The sequence below is a fragment of the Salvelinus alpinus genome, chromosome 19, assembly GCF_045679555.1.
Source record: "Salvelinus alpinus chromosome 19, SLU_Salpinus.1, whole genome shotgun sequence".
In the NCBI taxonomy this organism is placed as follows: domain Eukaryota; kingdom Metazoa; phylum Chordata; class Actinopteri; order Salmoniformes; family Salmonidae; genus Salvelinus; species Salvelinus alpinus.
The window spans coordinates 46,219,862-46,246,071 of NC_092104.1; the positions used below are offsets into that span (position 1 = coordinate 46,219,862).

Genomic DNA, 26,210 nt, shown 5'->3' on the forward strand with positions numbered 1-26,210 from the left:
CACTCCATTTGGCAAATCTGACCATAACTCTATCCTCCTGATTCCTGCTTACAAGCAAAACTAAAGCATGAATTACCAATGACTCGCTCAATATGGAAGTGATCAGATGATGCGGATGCTACGCTACAGGACTGTTTTGCTAGCACAGACTGGAATATGTTCCGGAATTCATCCAATTGAATTGAGGAGTATACCACCTAAGTCACCAGCTTCATGAATAAGTGCATCGATGATGTCGTCCCCACAGTGACTGTACGTACATATCCCAACCAGAAGCCATGGATTACAGGCATTTTACACACAGAGCTAAAGGCTGGAGCTGACACTTTCAAGGAGCGGGACGCTAATAAGGACATTTATAAGACATCCTGCTATATCCTCAGACGAACCATCAAACAGGCAAAGTGTCAATAAAGGACTAAGATTGAATCCTACCACACTGGCTCTGACATTCATCGCATATGGCAGGGCTTGCAAACTATTATGGACTACAAAAGGAAACCCAGCCGCGAGCTGCCCAGTGACGGGAGCCTACCAGATGAGATAAATGCTTTTTATGCTCACTTCGAGGCAAGCAACACTGAAGCATGCATGAGAGCACCAGCTGTTCCAGACGACTGTGTGATCTGTTCTCCGTAGCCAATGTGAGCAAGAGCTTTAAACAGGTCAACATTCACAAAGCCGCGGGGCCAGACGGATTACCAGGATGTGTACTCAAAGAAACCGCAGACCAACTAACAAGTGTCTTCACTGACATTTTCAACCTCTCCCTGACCGAGTCTGTAATACCTACATGTTTCAAGCAGACCACCATAGTCCCTGTGCCCAAGAAAGCGAAGGTTACATGCCTAAATGATTACCGCCCCATAGCACTCACGTTGGCCATTATTGGAGATGAATACCCCCTTGTGGCCGGTGTCGAGGCTACGGGAGGAGGACATTTTATTTGAGAGAGGAAGTCGGGCCTACGAGGAGGAGTCTCGGTTAGGCAGCGGAGCAGTATAGTTCTTCGACAGCACTTGCTCGCAATTACTCACATGATGTCTTGAATTTACTGCACACAATACCCTTTATTTATTGCACTTTTAAGTTATTATAATTACAGGAATTATAAGAAACATTTTCATTTTCCCATATTAGAAAGTCTGTAAGTTTTTGAAGGAAAATCCCAGTGCACTTATGGAAGATGAACTGACACCTGTAACATCATCAGGGCCTTAGACTTACCATCAACATTACCAGAGTCCATTTTGTAACCAGCAATAGGAAGAGGTTCACCCCTACCAGCACAAAGGTCCAATCAACAATGGCCTTGTCAACTAAGCCATGTTAACCATGACAACCTAACCACTGTCATGCAAAGACAGAATGAGATATCTGACCTGCTCATAGTACAATAAGTACACTTACAGCTAGGGAGATACCAACATTTGAGGGTAATCCTTTGGATTACAAGTCCTTCATGCAGGCATTTGAGCATGGCATAGAGGCCAAGACAAGTAGCAGGGAGGACAGGCTCCACTACCTCGAGCAATTCTCTTCCGGTCAGCCTCGGGATCTGGTCAGAAGCTGTCTTCATATGGATGTGCGAAGGGGCTTTACTGAGGCTAAGAGATTGCTGCAGGAGCACATGAGCAGAGACTGCAAGAAAATAATGACCTGCCTAAACTGTAATGGAAGGCACCCCACCATTCTACATATGGAAAAAGGAAAAAGGAAAAGAGAAAGGTTAATGGAAAAAGTCATCAGAATGCACTCCCAGGAATCCCAGTTCCACAATAAATATTTGATTTGTTCCATAAAGTCCATAATTTATGTCCAAATGCCTCCTTGATGTTCTAGCGTTCAGTACACTTTCCAAACTCACGACGCGCGGGCAAGTCCAGCGGAAAGTACGGACGAAAAGTTAAAAAAGTTACATTACAGTCCGTAAAAACATGACAAACGAAGTATTTAAACAATCTTTAGGATGTTTTTAACATAATTCTTCAATAATGTTCCAACCGGAGAATTCCTTTGTCTTCAGAAGTGCGATGGAACAGAGCTCGCTCTCACATGAACGCGCATGGTCAGCGCATGTTCAGGTCATGGTAGACCTTACTCAATCCCCTCTCATTCGGCCCCACTTCACAGTAGAAGCATCAGACAAGGTTCTAAAGACTGTTGACATCTAGTGGAAGCCTTAGGAAGTGCAACATGACCAATATCCCACTGCATCTTCAATAGGGAATGAGTTGAAAATCGACCAACCTCAGATTTCCCACTTTTTTCTCAGGTTTTTGCCTGCCATATGAGTTCTGTTATACTCACAGACATCATTCAAACAGTTTTAGAGTGTTTTCTATCCAAATCTGCAAAAAATATGCATATTCTAGCTTTTATGGCTTTGTAGCAGGCCGTTTACTCTGGGCATGCTTTTCATCCGGATGAGAAAATACTGCCCCCTACCCCAAAGAAGTTAACTTCTTATGGCTGCAGGGGCAGTACTGAGTAGCTTGGATGAAAGGTGCCCAGAGTAAATGGCCTGCTCCTCAGTCCCACTTACTAATATATGCATATTATTAGTAGTATTGGATAGAAAACACTCTTAAGTTTCTAAAACTGTTTGAATTATGTCTGTGAGTATAACAGAAATAAGCTACGGACATTTTATCTATTGTAATTTGAATGCACAAAGATACCGTGACAAGATCCTGAGGCCAATTGTCGTGCAATTCAACTGCTGCCATCATCTCATGTTTCAGCATGTTAACGCACGGCCCCATGTCACAAGGATCTGTACACAATTCCTGGAATCTGAAAATGGCCCAGTTCTTCCATGGCCTGCATATTCACCATACATGTCACCCATTGAGCAGGTTTGGGATGCTCTGGATTGACTTGTACGACAGCGTGTTCCAGTTCCTGCCAATATACAGCAACATCGCATAGCCATTAAAGATGAGTGGGACAACATTCCACTTATTTCTCTAATTCTCTCTCTCTCTTTCTCTCTTTCTTTTTCTATCCATCTTTCTCTCTCTCGGAGGGCCTGAGCCCTAGGACCATGCCTCAGGTCTACCTGACCTGATAACTCCTTGCTGTCCCCAGTCCACCTGGCGTGCTGCTGCTCCAGTTTCAACTGTTCTGCCTGCGGCTATGGAAACCTGACCTGTTCACCGGATGTGCTACCTGTCCCAGACATGCTGTTTTCAACTCTCTAGAGACAGGAGGAGCGGAAGAGATACTCTGAATGATCGGCTATGAAAAGCTAACTGACATTTACTCCTGAGGTGCTGACCTGTTGCACCCTCGACAACCACTGTGATTATTATTATTTGACCCTGCTGGTCATCTATGAACATTTGAACATCTTGGCCATGTTCTGTTATAATCTCCACCCGGCACAGCCAGAATAGGACTGGCCACCCCTCATAGCCTGGATCCTCTCTAGGTTTCTTCCTAGGTTCTGGCCTTTCTAGGGAGTTTTTCCTAGCCACCGTGCTTCTACACCTGCATTGCTTGCTGTTTGGGGTTTTAGGCTGGGTATCTGTACAGCACTTTGTGACATCAGCTGATGTACGAAGGGCTTTATAAATGCATTTGATTGATTGATTGATCAGAAAATCTTGTTAATCATGGTCTGAGAGTCCTTTAGGTGCCTTTTGGCAAACTCCAATTGGGCTGTCATGTGCCTTTTACTGAGGAGTGGCTTCTGTCTGGCCACTCTACCATAAAGGCCTGATTGTTGGAGTGCTGCAGAGATGGTTGTCCTTCTGGAAGGTTCTCCCATCTCCACAGAAGAACTGAGGTAATGGAAAGATGTGGGGTGATGAAGGAGAACCCTGCCACCACCACTCAGAGCAGCCAGGGTCAGAAGAGGATTGTAAGAAAAATATGCTAATATTTTCAATAGCGGTTATGAATTTTCATAATTTGTTATCATTACTCAAAATAATTATGTTCCACAAATGGATAATATTTTAGACCCATATAAATAAAACACAGATATTACATTATCGGGTCATTTTTACCCGGCATATGCATTCTTGGGGCACCATGTTTACTATGCCTCCTAGGGTTAAAGGGCCTTCTTCGGGAAGTAGGGTACTAGAGGTTAACTAGCCCCTTGGGGTAACTGCCCCCTGCCTGTAATTCAAATTAAGACCACAAGATGTCACCACATTTTTCCCCCAACACTTTCCCTGGCTGCCACTGCTCTTGCTCAAAAAAACATTTCCTCTGTGTCATCACATCTTTTGGAGATATAAAAAAAATAAAAAATGATTTTGTTGTAAGTTTATCAATTTTTTTACATTTTGAAACAGTTGATTATATATTCCAATAAAGCTAGATCTAGAATTGTTTTTAAATACACACGTAAGAAAGCCTTAAGATAAATATTCCACTTGTTTAGAGAGAAAAATGTAGATAATTATTATTTAAATTAGTAATATGTTGAAGTGTGTTGGTACTTGTCATTAAGACAATGAATAGCCCAGTTATCAATAATTTATGCTAACTTGCTAACAAGCAACTTAACTAGCAGTAAATGCTAGCCAGCTAAGCTAGTTAGAATAGGCTGCTAGGAGTGCTAGCTATCAACCTTACTACCAGATCGTCTGATGTCAAATACATTAAAAGACAACGTAACTTAATTGCAGTTGTAAATGTTACAACTAGTGACTGATAGATTTACCGTTAATGTTACTTCATAGTCTTTACACAGCATTTTTTTGTCATATAGCTAGATAGCTAGCTACATTTTTAAGAGAGCGCATTTCAATTGGCTTCTCTCCCCGTTTTCATTCAGTTATCCCAGTACTCTTAAAAAACGCACTTTTCTAAAAATGAAATTTCATGAAATAACTAAAAAAGTGTAAACTGTAGCAATTTATTTCCCTTTATAGTTCATTCGCCTAAGCATGACCATCATCCACATACCCATTTTTTTTTTCTCCAAACGTTGCTTTTTTGTGTCAGCAATTCAATATTGTTCTAAGGGGGGGCTAGTTACCCACTAGTACCTTATAGAGAAAAGAAAGCAATTGATAAGACACAGCACAGAATAAATGGTAATAACATGCTAATAACGTTGAAACAGAGCTACTTGATATTCTACTTCTCCTGATAACCATATTACAAGCTCTTACAAATGTAAGAGCTTGTTTTGACATAGGCCTACACTTCTACACATGCAAGAACCATAAGGTACCATTATGCAATCGTATTGTCTGCCAATCGCTGTCATATTGTTGAAATTGATGGCAAGACACGAACCCACAAATAGAGACGAAAAATAATAAATAAAACAAGGGATTCATTACATGCTCAAGTTGTCATTTACCAGATGCTTTTATCACGAGCAATTACGGTTAAGTGCCTTCCTCAAGTCAGTTTAGGGATTCGAACCAGCGACCTTTCGGATACTGGCCCAACGCGCTTAACAGCTTGTCTACCTGCCACCGCTATATATTGTTTCAAGTAGCTACCGTTTCACATTTCATCAGAAAACCAAAAAAACATATTAACCACATTTTCCCACCACTATTTAGTCCAGGCTCAACATCTGCGTCGGAAGATGCAGATTCAAGCAAACAGGTTGAAAACAGAGAATAAGGGATCTTATGATCTTATTGTTCCCGCTTCTGAAGAGATATAATAAAATACACATTTCACAACTAAGAATAGGTTATCTTATAGTAAAGAAATCAAATGTTTTGATGGTTTCAAGTAGCCTTTATCTTCTATTATGGTGACATTTTCCTAATCCAAAACAGCACCAATACTTTGCAGAACCATTTGTGTTTTCTTTCACAAAGGCAGCGATTATTAAACCCATCCCCATCTGAAAGGACATGGTTACTTTGGGAAACGTAATTATTTTGAGCAGGCTGTGTTACGCAAGGAAAATGTCACCCCTTCATACAAGCCGTATCACTGTAAAACAACAACAGCAGCATTGTATCAATGTAAAAAAGCACAAATAAATGATTTCCCTCATAGACAAATATACCTGCTCAATAAGCATTCAGCATTTAGTTATTTAAAGCAAAAATAAAAGCTGGATGTTCAGTTATTCATGGTAAATGAATGAAATAATTGAATTAATTAAGATATGAAATACTACATTAGAAAACATGACAAGTTACAAAATATTTTATTAGAAAATGATACATACTTAGAGGTCAAGGGCCTATATATTTACCAATGAAATATTTAAGTAAACATAATATTTAGATAAATATATATATATATATTTTTTTTTTGTTGGTAGAAATCAAATACAGATTTTGTGAAAATAATTTAACTATGACATATTTTGCAGGACAACTTTCATAAAACAGTCTAAAATTAAATCATAATTGATCTACCTGAAAGATTTGCTCTCCTTATTTTAAGGAGAGCAGAAAACCTTAACTTAACCTTTGTTTAAGTGTCTGCAATGGGTAAGTCCCAAAGTAAAATGTGATATTCATTTTAATTGTAAGGAGGGAAACAATACACACCATATACAAATGTGTATGTCCTGCAGTTAATGTAATATGACTATATGACAGTCCATGTTCAGTGATTATGTTGTTAAGAATTGGGAAAATCAAAAAATACGAGTTCAATTGAACGGAAACGGTGATGTACTGAATGACCAGTTGAAAAACGGGAAAGGGTTGGATAGGGGTTGTGGGCATAATGTAATTGTTTTTGTGTTGGGGAATGCTGTCAGCATGGCCACTGACCTTTAAATACATCCCTTCACGCATTGCTTCAAGCCACACGTTGCCTTTTGTGACCTGACAAGATTCCGCAGGAGAATACGACAACAACAAAAACTCATCTACAACACACTGAAATTAAAATATATTAGCAGAAATTTGAATAAATTACATGACCACAAACTTTGCATCAATGACTGGGGTGCATTGTTCAGAAAAAATGATTGTTTGGGACACACTTAGTTAAATAAAGTGAGTAAAGAATGACAACAGATCCGAGAGACATTTCTATGATGATTATGATGTGTCCTCTATTGAACCTGAACCTGATACTTATGTTCAGTTGGTGCAGAGACAAAGATGTGAGGTGAAACACTGTCACTTGGGCCTTGTGGTTTCTAACTGCTCCCCCAATCTGATGCCACTTCCTGTTGTTGTTGACAAGGGCTATGTTCCAATTGTATTATCTACATATCTGTCCTTCCTCCCAAAGTGTGAACTTCCCTTCACTGATTTGAAAGAAATATGGTGGCATGTAGCCTAGCGGTTAAGAGCTTACTGGTCCCCATTGGGAATCAAACCCAAAACCAACTGAGCTACACGGGACCATACTACTATGCTTTGTAAAGTAGCATCAGAGGTTGAATTGGAGATTGTCAGAGCATGTTTACATAATAATCAACAATTCAAAGGCATTGGAAAAATATAGCCTACCAAGACACTCATGTTGAAGATTAGATTAGGTCGCCCACTTTACCGGAAACTTGTATCTCTCACTGATTAATAAACGACATAAATGCCACAACCATCATCACCATTAACAAGTGTTGATGTGTGAGAAAAACATCCTGCTGCATGTAGTTAACTGTCAATACTGTAGCCGACAAAGTTAATCAGATTGAAATCCGGCCATGTTGTTTCATATTGAATACCCACTAAAGAGAGCATTCTCTTCTCTTTTTCAATAGAGTAAAATAATAAGGTTCACTGTTCAAGGCACCAAGTTCATTTTCACAGTGGAAAGCCTATGTGCATGTTACCACATTTGATGAATAATTACATTACTTGCTTGTTAATTCAGTGAAACAATACCGTGCAGGCTATCTAGCTTTTTATTAGTTTGTCATTAGTTTTACTCGTCTTTGTATTTAGTATTTGGGATGAAAGTGAAAATTGTATCAGTAATTTCTGTTAATTATAGTATTATAGATGTTATTTGTATTTCAATATAATTAAATAAAATGTAACATTTGAACATACTGTTAAAGGGCCTTCATTGGGAAGTGAAGATAAAAAAATACAATTAATTAATAAGACATTTCGGTAGCACTTTACATTACAGCACAAAATAAATAGGTGATAATATGTGAGTGATAATTATGATAATAACCTGGAAACTGACTTTAATTCTACTGTATTTCATAACCATATGTATTTCCTGGTAAAAGTTAGTCTAAGTTAAAAAACAAATTAAACACTCCATCCCTGACTTCATTTAATTTCTGTGTAATTTGAATGTTTCAAGGTAAAAAAGTAGCCTATACATAAACAGAAGTATGAAGAGCTTGTTTTGCAATAGGCCTACAATTCTACAAATGCAAAAACAATAAGCTACCGTTATGGAATTGTCTTGTCTGCCCATCACTGTCATATTCTCAAATTTGATGGCTAGGTCCAGAAGGCTCCTTAACAGCTTCTACCCCAAAGCCATGAGACTGCTGAACAGTTAATCAAATGGCTACCTGGACTTTCTGCTTTTCACCCCTGCTTACATGTAGGCCTACAGTGTATTAGTACATAAATCAATCCCCTAACCAAACCTACATGTACATATGACCTCAATCACACCAACTACCTCTTATCCCAGTACACTGACTCTGTACAGTAGGCTACTCCTTGTGTGTATATATATATATATATATATTTTTTTTTTTTGTTTTGTTGTTATTTTGTTGTTTTATTTTATTTCATACCATGTCATTGTTGCATACTTGTACCTGATTGACTTAAAGGGCATTCTAGAGCGTGCATTATATCCCTTTATAAACTGGGTGGTTCAAGCCCTGAATGCTGATTGGCTGAAAGCCATGGTATATCAGACCGTATACCACAGGTATGACAAAACATGTATTTGTACTGCTCTAATTACATTGGTATCCAGTTTATAATAGCAATAAGGCACCTCGGGTGTTTGTTGTATATTGCCAAAATACCATGGCTACGGGTTGTATCCAGGCACTCTGCGTTGTGTCGTGGGTAAGAACAGCCCTTAGCTTGGTATTATTTGCCATACACCATACACCCTCAGGCCTTATTGCTTAAAAAAATATGGTATTTCCACATGGTAGAATTAAATGGCTATAGTTATTTCTTACATATTCTATGTTTGAGCTGCTTTTGAATGCAAAAGTCGAATTGAAAACATTGTAATTCTTGAATTGGATTTTCATAAAAGTTTGGTTAGCTAAACTAGCAAGTTTGTTTGGTTACCAAGGTAACTACTGTAGCTATCTATTACACTTTCTAGCTATTTCAGTGGATTTTAAACACATTTCTACCGGCAAATGTGTACATTATAGCCATGATATGAACAGGATTATGAACTCGGGGCTTTATGCGTTCTCTGGAAAATAAGGCAACTCTGTGGAAGGTTAGTTCCACTCCGTTAGCATGGCGTGAAAGATACCTTCCAGGTTATTCATTATTTACCAGGGAACCTAGCTATAGCCCCCTCGTTGATTATCCCTTATGCCTAAATGCTGCTATTTTCTTTTTATCTATTTGCTAATTATCTTACTTTTTAACTGCATTGTTGGGAAAGGGCTAGAAAATAAGCATTTCACGCTACGGTAAAGTCTACACTTGTTGTATTCGGCGCATGTGACAAATAACATCTGATTTGATTGAATAAAAGAGTGTTGCGCCAGTAACCGAAATGTCACTTATTCATGTCCACGAGCCGACTAGGGGTGCGTTCGTAAATTCACTCTGTGTGCGCACTGGGTGTTCGTAAATTCAGAGCGTTGTCAGATTGTCCGTTCGTAAATTCAGAGCGTTTCGCTCTCGGAGCGTTCAGACGCTCTGGCCGAAGAGTAGAGTTGAACCGAGCGTTCTGACCACACAATGGCAGTCAAGCACCCAAGCTAACTGGCTAACGTTGGCTAGCTTGCTAGCTAGCTACTTCCAGACACTAATGAGAGAATACCTCTCTGACCATTGTACTCGCCCTAGCAGAGCTGGTTAGGCTGTTTTCATGTTATCCACTGTAACTATGCTGCTGGTAACAATTGAAATACGTTTTTTTGTCGACCTTTACCGACTCCGGCCATATTCAACAGGTGTTGAGCGTTCCTAAATGCATCAGGTTTTCTGCGCTCTGGCACACTCAGACGAGAATGCTCTGAAATCGGAGTAGATAGCCAGAGCGAATTTACGAACACACCCCTAGGTGAAAAATCTATAGATTTGCCCTTGAGCAAGGCACTTAACGCCAATTGCTCCTGTAAGTCGCTCTGGATAAGAGCGTCTGCTAAATGACTCAAATGCAAATGTCGAAATGAACCCACAATAAATTGTAACATCCATCATCCTTTGAATAACCAACAACTCATCACACGATCGAGCTGCGGTTATGCAGCTACGTCTTGTTTCCAGTAACTACGTTACACCTTTCATTAGAAAACCAAAGAAACATATTAACCACATTTTCGCACTGCTATTGGGTGAGTAGGCTCAACACCTGCTTCGAAACACAAATGGAAGCAAACAGCTTCAAAACAGAGAAAGGGGGATCTTATGATCTTGTTCCGCTTCTGAAAATATCATTTTCAAAAATAACAATAGATTATTTTATAGATAATAAATACAACGTTGGGGGGGGGGGGGGGGGTTAAGGAGCCTTTATTTTCTATTAAGGTGACAGTTTCCTCGTAAAACAACAGCACGGAACAGTACAACATTTACAATATGCTACTTTGCAGAACCTAGTTTGCTGTAACATTTCTTTCACGAATGCAGCGATTATTAAACCGATCCCCATCTGAAAGGATTTGGTTATTTGAGAAACTTTGCACACTGCATAGGCTGTGTTAATTTTAGCAAGGACAATACATAGGCTGTGTTAATTTTAGCAAGGAAAATACATAGGCTGTGTTAATTTTAGCAAGGAAAATACATAGGCTGTGTTAATTTTAGCAAGGAAAATACATAGTGTAATGAAACAGGCAGGGAGCAGGTCTCGAACCCTCGACCTCCTAGCCCGAGGTCCGGCGCGCTATCGACTGTGCCGCAAAAGCATGCTCAAGCGGCAGAGTCGATTTCCGCGCTTATAAACCCAGGGTCGTTACACTACTCCCTCCTTTCAAAGAGCGCGTCCTCGCGCTAGCTTGCGACTTTACGTCTTACAGGAACGCGCTCACCGGCCAAGCACACGCACTGTCGTGGATGCGAGGTCCGATCACTTCTGACACCAGTGTAATGAAACAGGCAGGGAGCAGGTCTCGAACCCTCGACCTCCTAGCCCGAGGTCCGGCGCGCTATCGACTGTGCCGCAAAAGCATGCTCAAGCGGCAGAGTCGATTTCCGTGCTTATAAACCCAGGGTCGTTACAATAGGCTGTGTTACGCAAGGAAAAACATTGTATCAATGTAAAAAGCACAAATTCATGATTTCAATCATTCGTCTGCTCAATAAGCACTCAGCATTTAGTTAATTATAACAAAAATAACATCTGAATTTTCAATTATTCATGGTAAATTAATACAAAAATTGAATTAAGATATTAAATACTAATAAATACTCAAATTCCTTGAAATAAATTACACTTCATTACACACATGATAAGTTACTAAATATTATTTTGGATAATGATGCATATTTAGAAATAATGAGACTACATATTTAATAAGTTATAGGTCACATTAATATTTTGGAAATATTTTTGTGTAAATCAAAGACGGATTTAGTGAAAATGATCTACCGCTGTGACAGATAGGCCTATTGCAGGGTAACATTCATAAAACAGTCTAAATTTAAATCATAAGGATCTACCTTCAATATTTGCTCTCCTTATTTTTCAGAAAACCTTAACTGAACCTTCTTTCAAGTGTCTGCAGCGAGTGGCTCCCACAATCATCAAAAGTAAAATGTGATTGTACATTTTAAGGAGGGAAACACAATATACACAATTTAAAGTTCCGCAATTCATTTCATAATTGGCAGTTGAAGTTAATGGAAGACATGGAAAGATATGGCTCACAATACTTTAGCATCCTAAAATAAAGTAGGACAAAAACATTTTTCGATCTCAATGGGATGTAAAATCCTTGTTGTTACCAGCCCACTACAACTATATCCATACTTGTGGTTTTCCCTTTCAATTAATGGGTCCACTGGTGCTGGGTCTACTTATCGTGTTCCTGTGGTGCAGCAGGAGAGCGAGCCCACAGCACTACTCCATGCTCTTCACTGTCATCACTGTGTAAGCCAGAGAGCCCAGGTTCAGATTGCACATGGACTGGAAGGAATCTGGAGAAAATAAAAGTTTATAGGCTGGGATTTTAGCCAGTCATTTTATTTATTGAATACTTTTCTGCAATTTCAACAGTAAAACACTGTAGAGTGCACAGTATAATACCATACATGTGTTGTACAGAATTAAGGCTGTAGATTGCACTGCATTATGAAAAATACTGTTATTAACTGTAATTGGAAGCCTCCTGTAAAAATTATTCTAACATGCTGTATTTCTTTACAGTAATGGTTTATGCCTACTGTAGATTACAATGATCCGTTTCAGGCACCAACCTCATGCTGTCGGGTAAGACGCATGAAGCTCAGACTATTTTAGTAGGCTAACTATCTTCTTGAAGCTGCTGTGAAGTAGAATAATATTTTCATTAGCTGCTGGGGAGGTACCTATCCTTGTTTATACATATACAATGGGGCGGCAGGTAGCCTAGTGGTTAGAACGTTGGGACAGTAACCTGAAAGGTAGCTAGATCCAACCCCCGAGCTGACAAGGTAAAAATCTGTCATTCTGCTCCTGAACAAGGCAGTTAATCCACTGTTCCTAGGCCGTCATTGTAAATAAAGGTTAAAAGTACATATATATATACAAAAGTATGTGGACACCCCTTCAAATGAGTGGATTTGGCTTTTTCAGCCACACCCATTGCTGACAGGTATAAAATCGAGCACACAGCAATGCAAAAATACCGACACTCCTTAGCTGTCACAACCCTGTGTGATATGTTCACTTGGCTCTATGACATAAATCATAGCTTTGCAGGCCAGGGGTGTCCATATAGTCTCTCCACGGTTACTGGCCCAACGCTCTAACCACTAGGCTACGTGCGGCCCCCTTATCATGGGTGTCAATCATTTTGGACCGCTCTGTACATTTAGTGACACTTGAGGGAGGCATTTAATGCAAGTAATGAGGATGAGGAAAGGTTTCAAAACGCGCAGTGCCTTTGGGAAGTATTCAGACCCCTTGACTTTTTCCACATTTTGTTGTGTTACAGCCTGAATTTTGAAATGGATTATAAATAAATAAGTTCAGGAGTAAAGACGTGCTTAACAAGTCACATAATAAGTTACATGGACTCACTCTGTGTGCAACAATAGTGTTTAATATGATTCGAACATGAATAGCCTGATTCACGCAGTCGCCTCTGAACAGTTGATGTTGAGATGTGTCTGTTACTGAAGCATTTATTTGGGCTGCAATCTAAGGTGCAGTTAACTCTAATGAACTGATCCTCTGCAGCAGAGTTAACCCTGTGTCTTCCTTTCCTGTGGCGGCCCTCATGAGAGCCAGTTTCATCATAGCGCTTGATGGTTTTTGCGACTGCACTTGAAGAAACTGTATTGACTGACCTTCATGTCTTAAAGGTCAGAGTGTTGCGGAAGACACATTTCAGTTGTACAAATGACGAGGTATCCCCCTTTCCCTTAATAAGTAACGATGAACTGTCGTTTCTCTCTGCTTATTGGAGATGTTCTAGCCATAATATGGATTTGTCTTTTACCAAAAAAGGCCATCTTCTGTATATCACCCCTACCTTGTCACAAAACAATTGATTGGCTCAAATGCATTAAGGAAAGAAATTCCACAAATTAACTTTTAACATGGCACACCTGTTAACTGTAATGCATTCCAGGTGACTACCTCATGAAGCTGGTTGAGAGAATGCCAAGTGCGTGCAATGAATTCATCAAAGCAAAGGGTGGCTACTTTGAAGGATCTCAAATATAAAATATATTTAGATTTATTTAACACTTTTTTGGTTACTACATGATTCCATATGTGTTATTTCATAGTTTCGATGTAGAGAAAATAAAACAATTAATAAGACATTTCGGTAGCACTTTACATTGAAGCACAGAATACATGGTAATAACATGACAATAACATGGAAAATACTTCTCTTGATAACAATGTTAATTTCCTTGCAAAATATATGTTAAAAACAAATTAAACACTCCAACCTTGATTTAATTTAATTTGATTGTTTCAAGGTAAAACGTACACATAAACAAAAGTATAAAACGTTCGTTTTGCCATAGATCTCTAATTCTACAAATGCAAGAACCATAAACTACCATTACGGACTCGTCTGCCATCGCTGTCATATTCTTCAATTTGATGGCAGGAGCCGAACCCACAACTAGAGGTAAAAACAGATCAAGGCAAAATGAATCATCCAGCAGCTTTGGATAACCCACTCATCACACACTCGAGCTGTGGTTATGCAGTTAGCTATATCTTGTTTCCAGTAACTACCATTTCACATGTACTTAGAAAACCAAAGAAACATTAACCATATTATCCCACCACTATTAAGTCTAGGCTCAACATCTGCGCCGGGAACATGCACACTGACGCAAACAAGTTGAAAACAGATAATTGGTGAACTTACGATCTTATTTTTCCGCTTCTGATGAGATTCAATTAAATAACATTTTCCCAAATATAAATAGATTATCTTATAGTAAAGAGATGCAATGTTTTGGGGGTTTTAAGTAACATTTATTCATAGAAAACAGCACGGAACTGTAAAAATGTTTTTTACAATCATTTACAGAACCATTGTTGTTGCAACTTTTTGTTCACAAAGGCAGCGATTATTAAATCCATCCGCATCTGAAATAATATGGTTATTTTGAGCAGGCTGTGTTAGGCAAGGAAAATGTCATGCAAGCTGTATCAATGTAAAAAAACAACAACATTGTATCAATGTAAAAAAGCGCATAAATGATTTTCCTCATAGAGGTCTTCAGGTGCTGGGTCCTCTTCCCAGGTTCCTGTTGTGCAGCAGGAGAGCGAGCCCACAGCAGTACACCATGCTCTTCACTATCATCACTGTGTAGACCACAGAGGCCAGGTTCAGACTGCACGTTGACTGGAAGGAATCTGGAGAAGAGAAAATATTAAGGCTGGGATTCAATTTGAATGCAGGTTACATTCATTGCCGTTTAAAAACACATGTTCCTATTAAGCCGACATATGCTATATTTACCGTGGATGGCATCTCGGCACTGGATGGCATCTAGGCACTTTGCCTATAAACCATGATCAGATTATCTATCCGATCGCGTTTTGTCGGATATACTCCACTTAGGAAGTTTTAACAATACGAACATTTTACATGACCTTGGCGAGTGCAACAGGTAATAATGTTCCATTCGACTCGCTCTGCCACGTCACAATTCCTGGTACTCTGGTCCTGGATCTTGGACCCACTACTCACGCTGGTCCAGGATTCGTTTCAACCCGGGTTAGTTTGTGTTTCACACATGCTTTGTAGCGCGGATCAGGGTAGGCTACTAAACGCTCCTGGATCTGGATCATAAGAGGATATGTGAAAGCGCCCTTAATTAAAGGTAATTTCAAATTGAGCAGCCATAAACAGCGTTTACCGTGAATGCGTTCGTCAGAAGGTGGAATGTCGACAAAACGCAATCGGATTTAATACCTGTCTAAATCCGTTAATTTATCCAACCACTCTTTATTTTTTTCCCCCCTATTTTTTATTTTTGTTTTGAATTGACCCCAACCCTGCATGAAATATACATTCATTTTACCTTCGACATACTCCTGCATGTCATTTCTGAACGGGCAGGTTGGTGAAGACATGGTGGTTGGAGTATCTTCTGTTGGTTTATTTGAGAATGAGATGGAAAAAGATTATATTAAAGAATATGCTTTCAGAATATTATGTAGGCTACTGTCAGGGATAATTGTTACGCTAATTAAGGTGTTTTGTTTTAACTTGCAAAACTAATAACTACACAACATTCCTATGCAATGGCCAATTTTATGTCACATTTTTATGTTCTTTCTTTTTAATAGGCCTATGTCATTTTTACATGGTTGAATCCATGATAACCTACTCATATAAATATAGTACATAAATATTAAATGAATAATGATGTATAAAAAAAACATAATAGGCCTGCATACTAATGTAAAACTATTTCAATGACTGGCTTTACCTTTTGGGATGTCAACATGTTGAGTGCCCAATTCATGCTCCACAGAACAGATGTATTTGTTCCTGTACGTATTCTCTTTATCAATGATGATCATACTGGTCGTCTGTCCTTCCTCCCTCTTTTCCAGCTGTTCCCTCTCTGCTTTGGGCACCTCCGTTATTCCATCCTCCATCTTCCATGAGATCTTGACCAAGTCTGGAAACATGTCTCTAGCCAGACATAGCAGGGTGGTCTTCCCATTCGACTCAGAGCTGGACGCTGGGTACACCGTCACTTTGGGTTTTCGAGTATTGCCGTCTGATTTTCAAGAGATATAATAACATTTACAGACTTCTTTAAAGGGACATCACACACAAGATGAATCGTGATGTCCCACACCATTTGTTCTATATCCAGCTGTACTGTCTATATTCAAGTGAACAATTAATTACATTTTTCTCCATAACATCTATCCTTTATGGAATATCTTATTTCAATGTAAATCATAACTTTCAATGTCATTTAAAACGTAAGACTCTTAGTTAAGTAAACAGTTCAACATTTTTGCTCTATGTCAAATTACTTTACATTTATATCACTAATTTAACTGAGGGTGTATATCTCTAAGTGTAGGGACATGCACTATACTGTAAAATGTTCGTATGGCTTCCTTGAAAATCAGAATTATCTATTGTACAGACTAATAACTTTCAAATACTTAATATTTTGTTCCTAACATGGATTAATCATGAATAGTGCATATTTGCGGAGCAATACTGCAGATGTTTTCGAAACGATTTTGGATAGTGATTAGAGCTATAGATTAAATATGAATTATTAAGGACTACTGCTTTGTTTACCTGTTGAAAATCAGAGGAATGGATATCTTACCTGTCACATAAAGTGTTGTGCCAGAGCCAAATTCGAGCCTACACAGTGAAAATTCCCCTCTCAAAAAGTAGTCTGCACTGTGAGGATAGCCTGGAGGGGTGGATGTGGGGGAAGGGGGGTGGTGGGGGGTTGGTGGGTTTTTTCCTGAGGTAGCTAGTCCCCCCCATCTTTAAATTGGATAATTTAGAATTTTTAATTGTTAATCCAAAATATGTTAATGTTTCTCTGCATATCTAAGCATAACTCTTGAGCTTTAATATTTTTTTTTACAGATCTATTTATTATTATTACATTTACATTTTACATTTAAGTCATTTAGCAGACGCTCTTATCCAGAGCGACTTACAAATTGGTGCATTCACCTTATGATATCCAGTGGAACAACCACTTTACAATAGTGCATCTAACTCTTTTAAGGGGGGGGGGGGGGGTTAGAAGGATTACTTTATCCTATCCTAGGTATTCCTTAAAGAGGTGGGGTTTCAGGTGTCTCCGGAAGGTGGTGATTGACTCCGCTGACCTGGCGTCGTGAGGGAGTTTGTTCCACCATTGGGGTGCCAGAGCAGCGAACAGTTTTGACTGGGCTGAGCGGGAACTGTACTTCCTCAGAGGTAGGGAGGCGAGCAGGCCAGAGGTGGATGAACGCAGTGCCCTTGTTTGGGTGTAGGGCCTGATCAGAGCCTGAAGGTACGGAGGTGCCGTTCCCCTCACAGCTCCGTAGGCAAGCACCATGGTCTTGTAACGGATGCGAGCTTCAACTGGAAGCCAGTGGAGAGAGCGGAGGAGTGGGGTGACGTGAGAGAACTTGGGAAAGTTGAACACCAGACGGGCTGCGGCGTTCTGGATGAGTTGTAGGGGTTTAATGGCACAGGCAGGGAGCCCAGCCAACAGCGAGTTGCAGTAATCCAGACGGGAGATGACAAGTGCCTGGATTAGGACCTGCGCCGCTTCCTGCGTGAGGCAGGGTCGTACTCTGCGAATGTTGTAGAGCATGAACCTACAGGAACGGGTCACCGCCTTGATGTTAGTTGAGAACGACAGGGTGTTGTCCAGGATCACGCCAAGGTTCTTAGCACTCTGGGAGGAGGACACAATGGAGTTGTCAACCGTGATGGCGAGATCATGGAACGGGCAGTCCTTCCCCGGGAGGAAGAGCAGCTCCGTCTTGCCGAGGTTCAGCTTGAGGTGGTGATCCGTCATTATTATTTTATATTTCAACTTTATTTAACCAGGTAGGCCAGTTGAGAACAAGTTCTCATTTACAGCTGCGACCTGGCCAAGATAAAGCAAAGCAGTGTGACAAAAACAACAACACACATGGGATAAACAAACATACAGTCAAGAACACAATAGAAAAATCTGTGTACAGTGTGTGCAAATGAAGTAAGGAGGTAAGGCAAAAAATAGGCCATAGTGGCAAAGTATTTACAGTTTCGCAATTAACACTGGAGTGATAGATGTGCAGAGGAGGATGTGCAAGTAGAAATACTGGTGTGGAAAAGAGCAGGAAAACAAAAACATATGGGGATGAGGTAGGTAGTTGGTTGGATGGGCTATTTACAGATGGGCTGTGTACAACTGCAGCGATCGGTAAGCTGCTCTGACAGATGACGCTTAAAGTTAGTGAGGAAGATATGAGTCTCCAACTTCAGTGAATTTTGCAATTTGTTTCAATCATTGGCAGCAGAGAACTGGAATGAAAAGGTGGCCAAAGGGGGTGTTGGCTTTGGGGATGACCAGTGAAATATACCTGCTGGAGCAATTGCTACAGGTGGGTGTTGCTATGGAGATCAGTGAGCTAAAATAAGGCAGAGCTTTACCTCCACTTGCTCCAGATGACCTGGAGCAAGTGGATTTGGCGACAAATATGTAGAGACGACCAGCCAACGAGAGCATACAGGTCGCAGTGGTGGGTAGAATATGGTGCTTTGGTGACAAAACAGATGGCACTGTGATAGACTGCATCCAATTTGCTGAGTAGAGTGTTGGAGGCTATTTTGTAAAGGACATCGCCGAAGTCAAGGATCGGTAGGATAGTCATTTTTACGAGGGTATGTTTGGCAGCATGAGTGAAGGAGGCTTTGTTGCGAAATAGGAAGCCGATTCTAGATTTAATTTTGGATTGGAGATGGGAGTGTGAGTCTGGAAAGTTTACAGTCTAGCCAGACACCTAGGTATTTGTAGTTGTCCACATATTCTAAGTCAGAACCGTCCAGAGTAGTGATGCTAGTCGGGCTGGTGGGTGTGGGCAGCGATCGGTTGAAGAGCATGCATTTCGTTTTACTAGCATTTAAGAGCAGTTGGAGGCCACGGAAGGAGTGTTGTATGGCAATGAAGGTCGTTTGGAGGTTTGTTAACACAGTGTCCAAAGAAGGGCCAGATGTATACAGAATGGTGTTGTCTGCGTAGAGGTGGATCAAAGAATCACCCGCAGCAAGAGCAACATCATTGATATACACAGAGAAAAGAGTCAAATTGAACCCTGTGGCACCCCATAGTGACTGCCAGAGGTCCGGACAACCCTCCGATTTGACACACTGAACTATTTCTGAGAAAAAGTTTGTGAACCAGGCGAGGCAGTCATTAGAGAAACCAAGGTTGTTGAGTCTGCCGATAAGAATACGGTGATTGACAGAGTCGAAAGCCTTGGCCAGGTTGATGAAGATGGCTGCACAGTACTGTCTTTTATCGATGGCGGTTATGATATTGGCTAGGACCTTGAGCGTGGCTGAGGTGCCACTGTGACCAGCTCGGAAACCGAATTGCATAGCGGAGAAGGTACGGTAGGATTCGAAATGGTCGGTGATCTGTTTGTTACTTGGCTATTGAAGACTTTAGAAAGGCAGGGCAGGATGGATATAGGTTTGTAAAAGTTTGGGTCTAGAGTGTGTCATGGCTATGCCGGATTAAGTGATATGACATGCTATTCTATAAAATCATTTCTCTGTAATTAATATTACCTGATTAAGCTAATCAGGTAAATAATTAACTAGAAAGTCGGGACACCACGAAATAATGTTTATAGAGCTGTTATCTTCCGAAAAAACTCGTAAAGACCTAGTAATCTTTTACATCAATAGCAGTCAATATTTGATCGTCACCTTGTTAAGTCTCATCTGAAAGTTGTAAATTCTTGGTTATCTTTACGAACCCTGGCTAACAAGTTGAATCAGAAATACAAAATTTGGTTTAATTATTTATTTACTAAATACCTAACTAATCACACAGAATTATATATACCCAGAATGAATCATACATTGATGGACCTGGTGAACGGAGCCGATATAGCGGCTGGTTACACAAAGAAAACGGGGGGGGGGGGGGGGGTTGAGTGAAAGAGTGGGAAGACTGAGGAACAAATGGAGAAGCTATGCTATCATAAATACAGTATCTTATGCATTCTAAATTACCGCCCATTTGAAAAAGGAGAATGCAAAAAATACTTACTCTGAGCTGCGCCTCAGTAGATTGGTCGTCAAAGGAAGGCTGGTTTGTCCTTTGAAGAATGTCTCTTGGTGAACTGGAGCGTGGTAGAATGGATACTCTGTCCGTCCTCTCCTAGCCCACGTTTAGCGGGCGGAGGGGGTAGCACTTTAGTGAATAAGAGTTCAAAGTTCATACCAAGTTGCCATACTTTAAGCTCATGCTATATTCTGGCTGGTATAATTCATCCTTCCGGCGTGTAGGTCGTCACCTTCACATTGAAATTCGATGCCAATTTCATTAGGTTCTTGCTGAGGTTGGCTTAGTTCTGTAGGTGGTCTTTGTCCTTTCACCGTGGGGATGGTAAGTCCTCACGTCCTTGGAACAGGTTATTATCAAATCAAATCATCAAATCAAATTTTATTTGTCACATACACATGGTTAGCAGATGTTAATGCGAGTGTAGTGAAATGCTTGTGCTTCTAGTTCCGACCATGCAGTAATATCTAACAAGTAATATAACCTAACAATTTCACAACAACTACCTTACACACAAGTGTAAAGGAATGAATAAGAATATGTACATAAAAATATAAGAATGAGTAATGGCCCGAACAGCATAGGCAAGATACAGTACATTTACATTTACATTTAAGTCATTTAGCAGACGCTCTTATCCAGAGCGACTTACAAATTGGTGCATTCACGGTAGATGTAGATGTGCATTCACAGTAGATGGTTTAGAGTACAGTATATACATATGAAATGAGTAATGTAGGGTATGTTAACATTATTTAATGTGGCATTGTTTAAAGTGGCTAGTGATACATTTATTACATCAATTGTTCCATTATTAAAGTAGCTAGAGTTGAGTCAGTATGTTGGCAGCAGCCCCTCAATGTTAGTGACGGCTGTTTAACAGTCTGATGGCCTTGAGATGAAAGCTGTTTTTCAGTCTCTCGGTCCCCGCTTTGATGCAACAGTACTGACCTCGCCTTCTGGATGATAGGGGGGTGAACGGGCAGTGGCTCGGGTGGTTGTTATCCTTGATGATCTTTTTGGCCTTCCTGTGACATCGGGTGGTGTAGGTGTCCTGGAGGGCAGGTAGTTTGTCCCCGGTGATGCGTTGTGCAGACCTCACTACCCAGGATGCTCTCGATTGTGCATCTGTAAAAGTTTGTGAGTGTTTTTGGTGACAAGCCGAATTTCCTCAGCCTCCTGAGGTTGAAGAGGCGCTGCTGCGCCTTCTTCACCACGCTGTCTGTGTGGGTGGACCATTTCAGTTTGTCCGTGATGTGTACGCCGAGGAACTTAAAACTTCCCACCTTCTCCACTACTGTCCCGTCGATGTGGATAGGGTGCTGTTCCCTCTGCTGTTTCCTGAAGTCCACGATCATCTCCTTTGTTTTGTTGACATTGAGTGTGAGGTTATTTTCCTGACACCACACTCCGAGGGCCCTCACCTCCTCCCTGTAGGCCGTCTCGTCGTTGTTGGTAATCAAGCCAACAACGAACACTGTAGTGTTGTCTGCAAACTTGATGAATGAGTTGGAGGCGTGCATGGCCTCGCAGTCATGGGTGAACAGGGAGTACAGGAGAGGGCTGTAGAACGCACCCTTGTGGGGGCCCAGTGTTGAGGATCAGCGGGGGTGGAGATGTTGTTACCTACCCTCACCACCTGGGGGCGGCCCGTCAGGAAGTCCGGGACCCTGTTGCACAGGGCGGAGTCTCAAGCTTAATGATGAGTTTGTAGGGTACTATGGTGTTAAATGCTGAGCTGTAGTCGATGAACAGCATTCTTACATAAGTATTCCTCTTGTCCAGATGGGTTAGGGCAGTGTGCAGTGTGATTGCGATTGCGTTGTCTGTGGACTTATTGGGGCGGTAAGCAAATTGGAGTGGGTCTAGGGTGTCAGGTAGGGTGGAGGTGATATGGTCCTTGACTAGTCTCTCAAAGCACTTCATGATGACGGAAGTGAATTCTACGGGGCAGTAGTCATTTAGCTCAGTTACCTTAGCTTTCTTGGGAACAGGAACAATGGTGGCCCTCTTGAAGCATGTGGGAACAGCAGACTGGGATAGGGATTGATTGAATATGTCCGTAAACACACTGGTCTGCCAGCTGGTCTGCGCATGCTCTGAGGACGCGGCTGGGGATTACGTCCTGGCCTGCAGCCTTGCGAGGGTTAACACGTTTAAATGTTTTACTCACGTTGGCTGCAGTGAGCCCTTTTAACATAGGACCGTCGCCCTAACATCCTCGGAACAGAAAGTTACATTTTTGTCAAGGGGCTTATGTGGGATTGGGAGAGAGGGCCGTGTTTCATAGTTTACAACCACTGGCTGTTCACATGGGCGGGGCCACTGAGTTGGCAGAGTTTACTCTATGACAAACCGTTCTCTCATTAAGAGGATAAATTACATTTAATCTTTTCACAAATAGTTTCATATTTAAACATTTAAATTGCACAACAATTCCATGTGAATCTGATAACTATAATGTGTAGACTTTTCAAGATACAGTTTATGTCGTCCTATCATCAGTAATCATGTTTCAGATGCCAACTGAACTGAAATCATATTCATTAAGTCCCAACGTATATTTTCAACTGGTTGGATTCCTGAAATATGGTTCCGTTTACCATCTTTTGATGTCACCAGAATCTCTATGTTAACAAAGGGCTTTTTCAAGAGTCAACTCTTTAGAGTAGAGAGAGAGAGAAACGGGGGGAAGGTATTTATGGGGGTCATAAACCTCCCCCATCAAGCCAACGACATGACAAGTGTCTCCCCCTTTGAAGAGGGGGATGACCGTGGCCGCTTTCCAATCTTTAGGAATCTCAGACGATATGAAAGAGGTTGACAATCTAGTAATAGGGGTTGCAACAATGGCGGCGGATAATTTTAGAAAGAGAAGGTCCAGATTGTCTAGCCCAGGTGATTTGTAGGGATCCAGATTTTGCAGTTCTATCAGATATGTCTGGATCTGGGTGAAAGAGAAGCGGGGGGTGGGGCTAGGCCAGTTGCTGCGGGGGGTGCAGAGCTGTTGGCCGGGGTTGGGGTAGCCAGGTGGAAAGCATGGCCAGCCATAGAGAAATGCTTATTGAAATCCTCGATTATCGTGGATTTATCGGTGGTGACAGTGTTTCCTAGCCTCAGTGCAGTGGGCAGCTGGGAGGAGGTACTCTTCTTCTCCATGGACTTTACAGTGTCCCAAAACCTTTTGGAATTAGTGCTGCAGTATGCACATTTTAGTTTGAAAAAGCTAGCCTTTGCTTTCCTAACTGACTGTGTATATTGGTTCCTGACTTCCCTGAAAAGTTGCATATCACGGGGACTATTCGATGCTAGTGTAGTACGCCACAGGATGTTTTTGTGCTGGTCAAGGGCAGTCAAGTCTGGAGTGAACCAAGGGCTTTATCTGTTCTTAGTTCTACATTTTTTGAAAGGGGCATGCTTATTTAAGATGATGAGGGAGGCACTTTTGCAGAACAACCAGGCATCCTCTACTGACGGGTATAGGTCAATATCCTTCCAGGATACCCGGGCCAGGTCGATTAGAAAGGCCTGCTTGCAGAAGTGTTTTAGGGAGCGTTTGACAGTTATGAGGGGTGGTCGTTTGACCGCGGGCCTCGGTTGACCAACTTATCATTTTACTGAGGCAGCAATTTTACATTCCTTACACCATTGACATTCAATTTCAAAACACAGTCTGATTCATAGTTTTGCAATTAAGCTTTTGATATTGACTAGCTTTGGGGTGTCATTGAGTAATCCACACTTATCAACTTCACTGCATCCAGGACAACCGAGTGACAACTATGAGGTTGCCATCCTTTTCGCATGATCGTGAATTGTTACTGAGAGAGGGAAATCAAGGGTATGACCAATTTGGAAGACAACTGGTGTTGACCAGAAACCAAAGACAACAGATTTTGGATGGCGTTTTAAAAGCTATGTACTGTATGAGAGGAATGAGTATTCAAGTAAGTGTGATTTTGTTTTGGTGTTTTTCTGTTGTTGAATTTTACCCCCTTTTCTCCCCAAAATCATGGTATCCAATTGTTTTAGTAGTTACTATCTTGTCTCATCGCTACAACTCCCGTACGGGCTCGGGAGAGACGAAGGTCAAAAGCCATGCGTCCTCCGAAACACAACCCAACCAAGCCGCACTGTTTCTTAACACAGTGCGCATCCAACCCGGAAGCCAGCCGCACCAATGTGTCGGAGGAAACACCGTGCACCTGGCGACCTGTTTAGCGTGCACTGCACCCGGCCCGCCACAGGAGTCGCTAGTGCGCGATGAGACAAGGATATCCCTACCGGCCAAACCCTCCCTAACCCGGACGACGCTAGGCCAATTGTGCGTCGCCCCACGGACCTCCCAGTCGCGGCCGGCTGCGACAGAGTGCCCTAGACCACTGCGACACCCGGGAGGCCAATTTGAAGATGCTGCAGAAGCCTTACTCCACCGACATAAATGCCTTGCTGACAATGGGTCACCAAAAGGGTGGGAGGGATGGAACAATGGCCTTAATTTTAAAGTAGGCAAATACAGAACGAATCTAGGCAGAGAAAGGTGTACTGAGGTTGGTAAAAAAAAGGTGCCCAAATAAGGAAAGGTCTAGAACCACCACTAAAACACACCGGTTACTCTGGCCCAGTCAACCTCTTCACAGTTCCCTCAATCAAAAGTTGATCTGGAAAAGCTAAGGACCGATATTGTTCTTGAGATGAAGAAGACACACAAAGACTTGGCTGTGATCAATCGCTGTATGGGAAAGACATTTGCCCTGAGAAGACATTCTGATTCTGAACAGCAGTCCTGAAATACAGACAGTGGAGACAATACAGACTATTTCTAGAGTCGTAGATATTGCTTTGGCCTGGTGGCAGGGTTTACATTCTCTTACAATGTCTAAAATGGAGGGTAAGTGTGTGTGTGTGTGTGTGTGTGTGGGGGGGGGGGGGGGGGGGGGGGTATTGAGTTATTGTCATTCAGTAATAGCCTGGTAATATATAATCGCATTAAGTACAGAAAACTTCTGTCTTTAAAAAAAAATATTTAAATCTACAGATATAGCTTCATCTCATAACTAATCAGAACCTGGAGCGATCGTTCTTTGCTGCACTAGACCATCACACTGAACGCTTGTTGGCCTTATCCCGGGATGTGCAGGAACAGATGGGGAGCTTTGGACTTCGGCTTTCTGCCATTCTGAAAACGTATGATGAAATGGTTTGTTACATTCTAATTTACACATTTGGTCAGTTTCCTTGGTCTGTGCCGGCACTTCCCCTATTTATTATTATAATATTTTTTTTAAACTATTTTCCAAACCCCACCTGCAGTGTACATAAAATTGGTTTGGGGTGAAATGGTAGTAAAAGGGGTGTTGTGTCTCAATTAGGGACTTAGCCTATGGATAGCCATTTTGGTTTAAAATCACAGTGTCTATGTACTTTTCCCATTTGTCCTCTGCAAGTTGATTTATTAATGTTCTGTCTGCGTCCTTTTAGCAATCAAGTCATGTGAATGTTCCAACTTGCTCAAACGTGACGACAAAATATCTCAAAGGTTACCTGTAAACTTTGCCCAAAAAATTTCAAACTACTTTTGTAATACAACTTTAGATATTTTTTAACGTTAATAATCGATAAAATTGAAGACGGGATGATCTGTGTTCAATACACGATTAAAACCAAATGTAGCATGCCTTCTGGTCA

General features: G+C 41.2%; 1 gene segment (V, D, J or C); it reads right to left on the reverse strand.

Moving 5' to 3' along the window:
• Positions 1-14,183: 14,183 nt before the first annotated feature.
• LOC139545886 (T-cell receptor gamma chain C region C10.5-like) lies at positions 14,184-22,045 on the reverse strand. The segment is given in 5 exon segments: positions 14,184-15,108; positions 15,780-15,848; positions 16,191-16,487; positions 17,061-17,150; positions 21,925-22,045. Coding segments are annotated over 5 exon segments (714 nt in total).
• Positions 22,046-26,210: the final 4,165 nt, after the last annotated feature.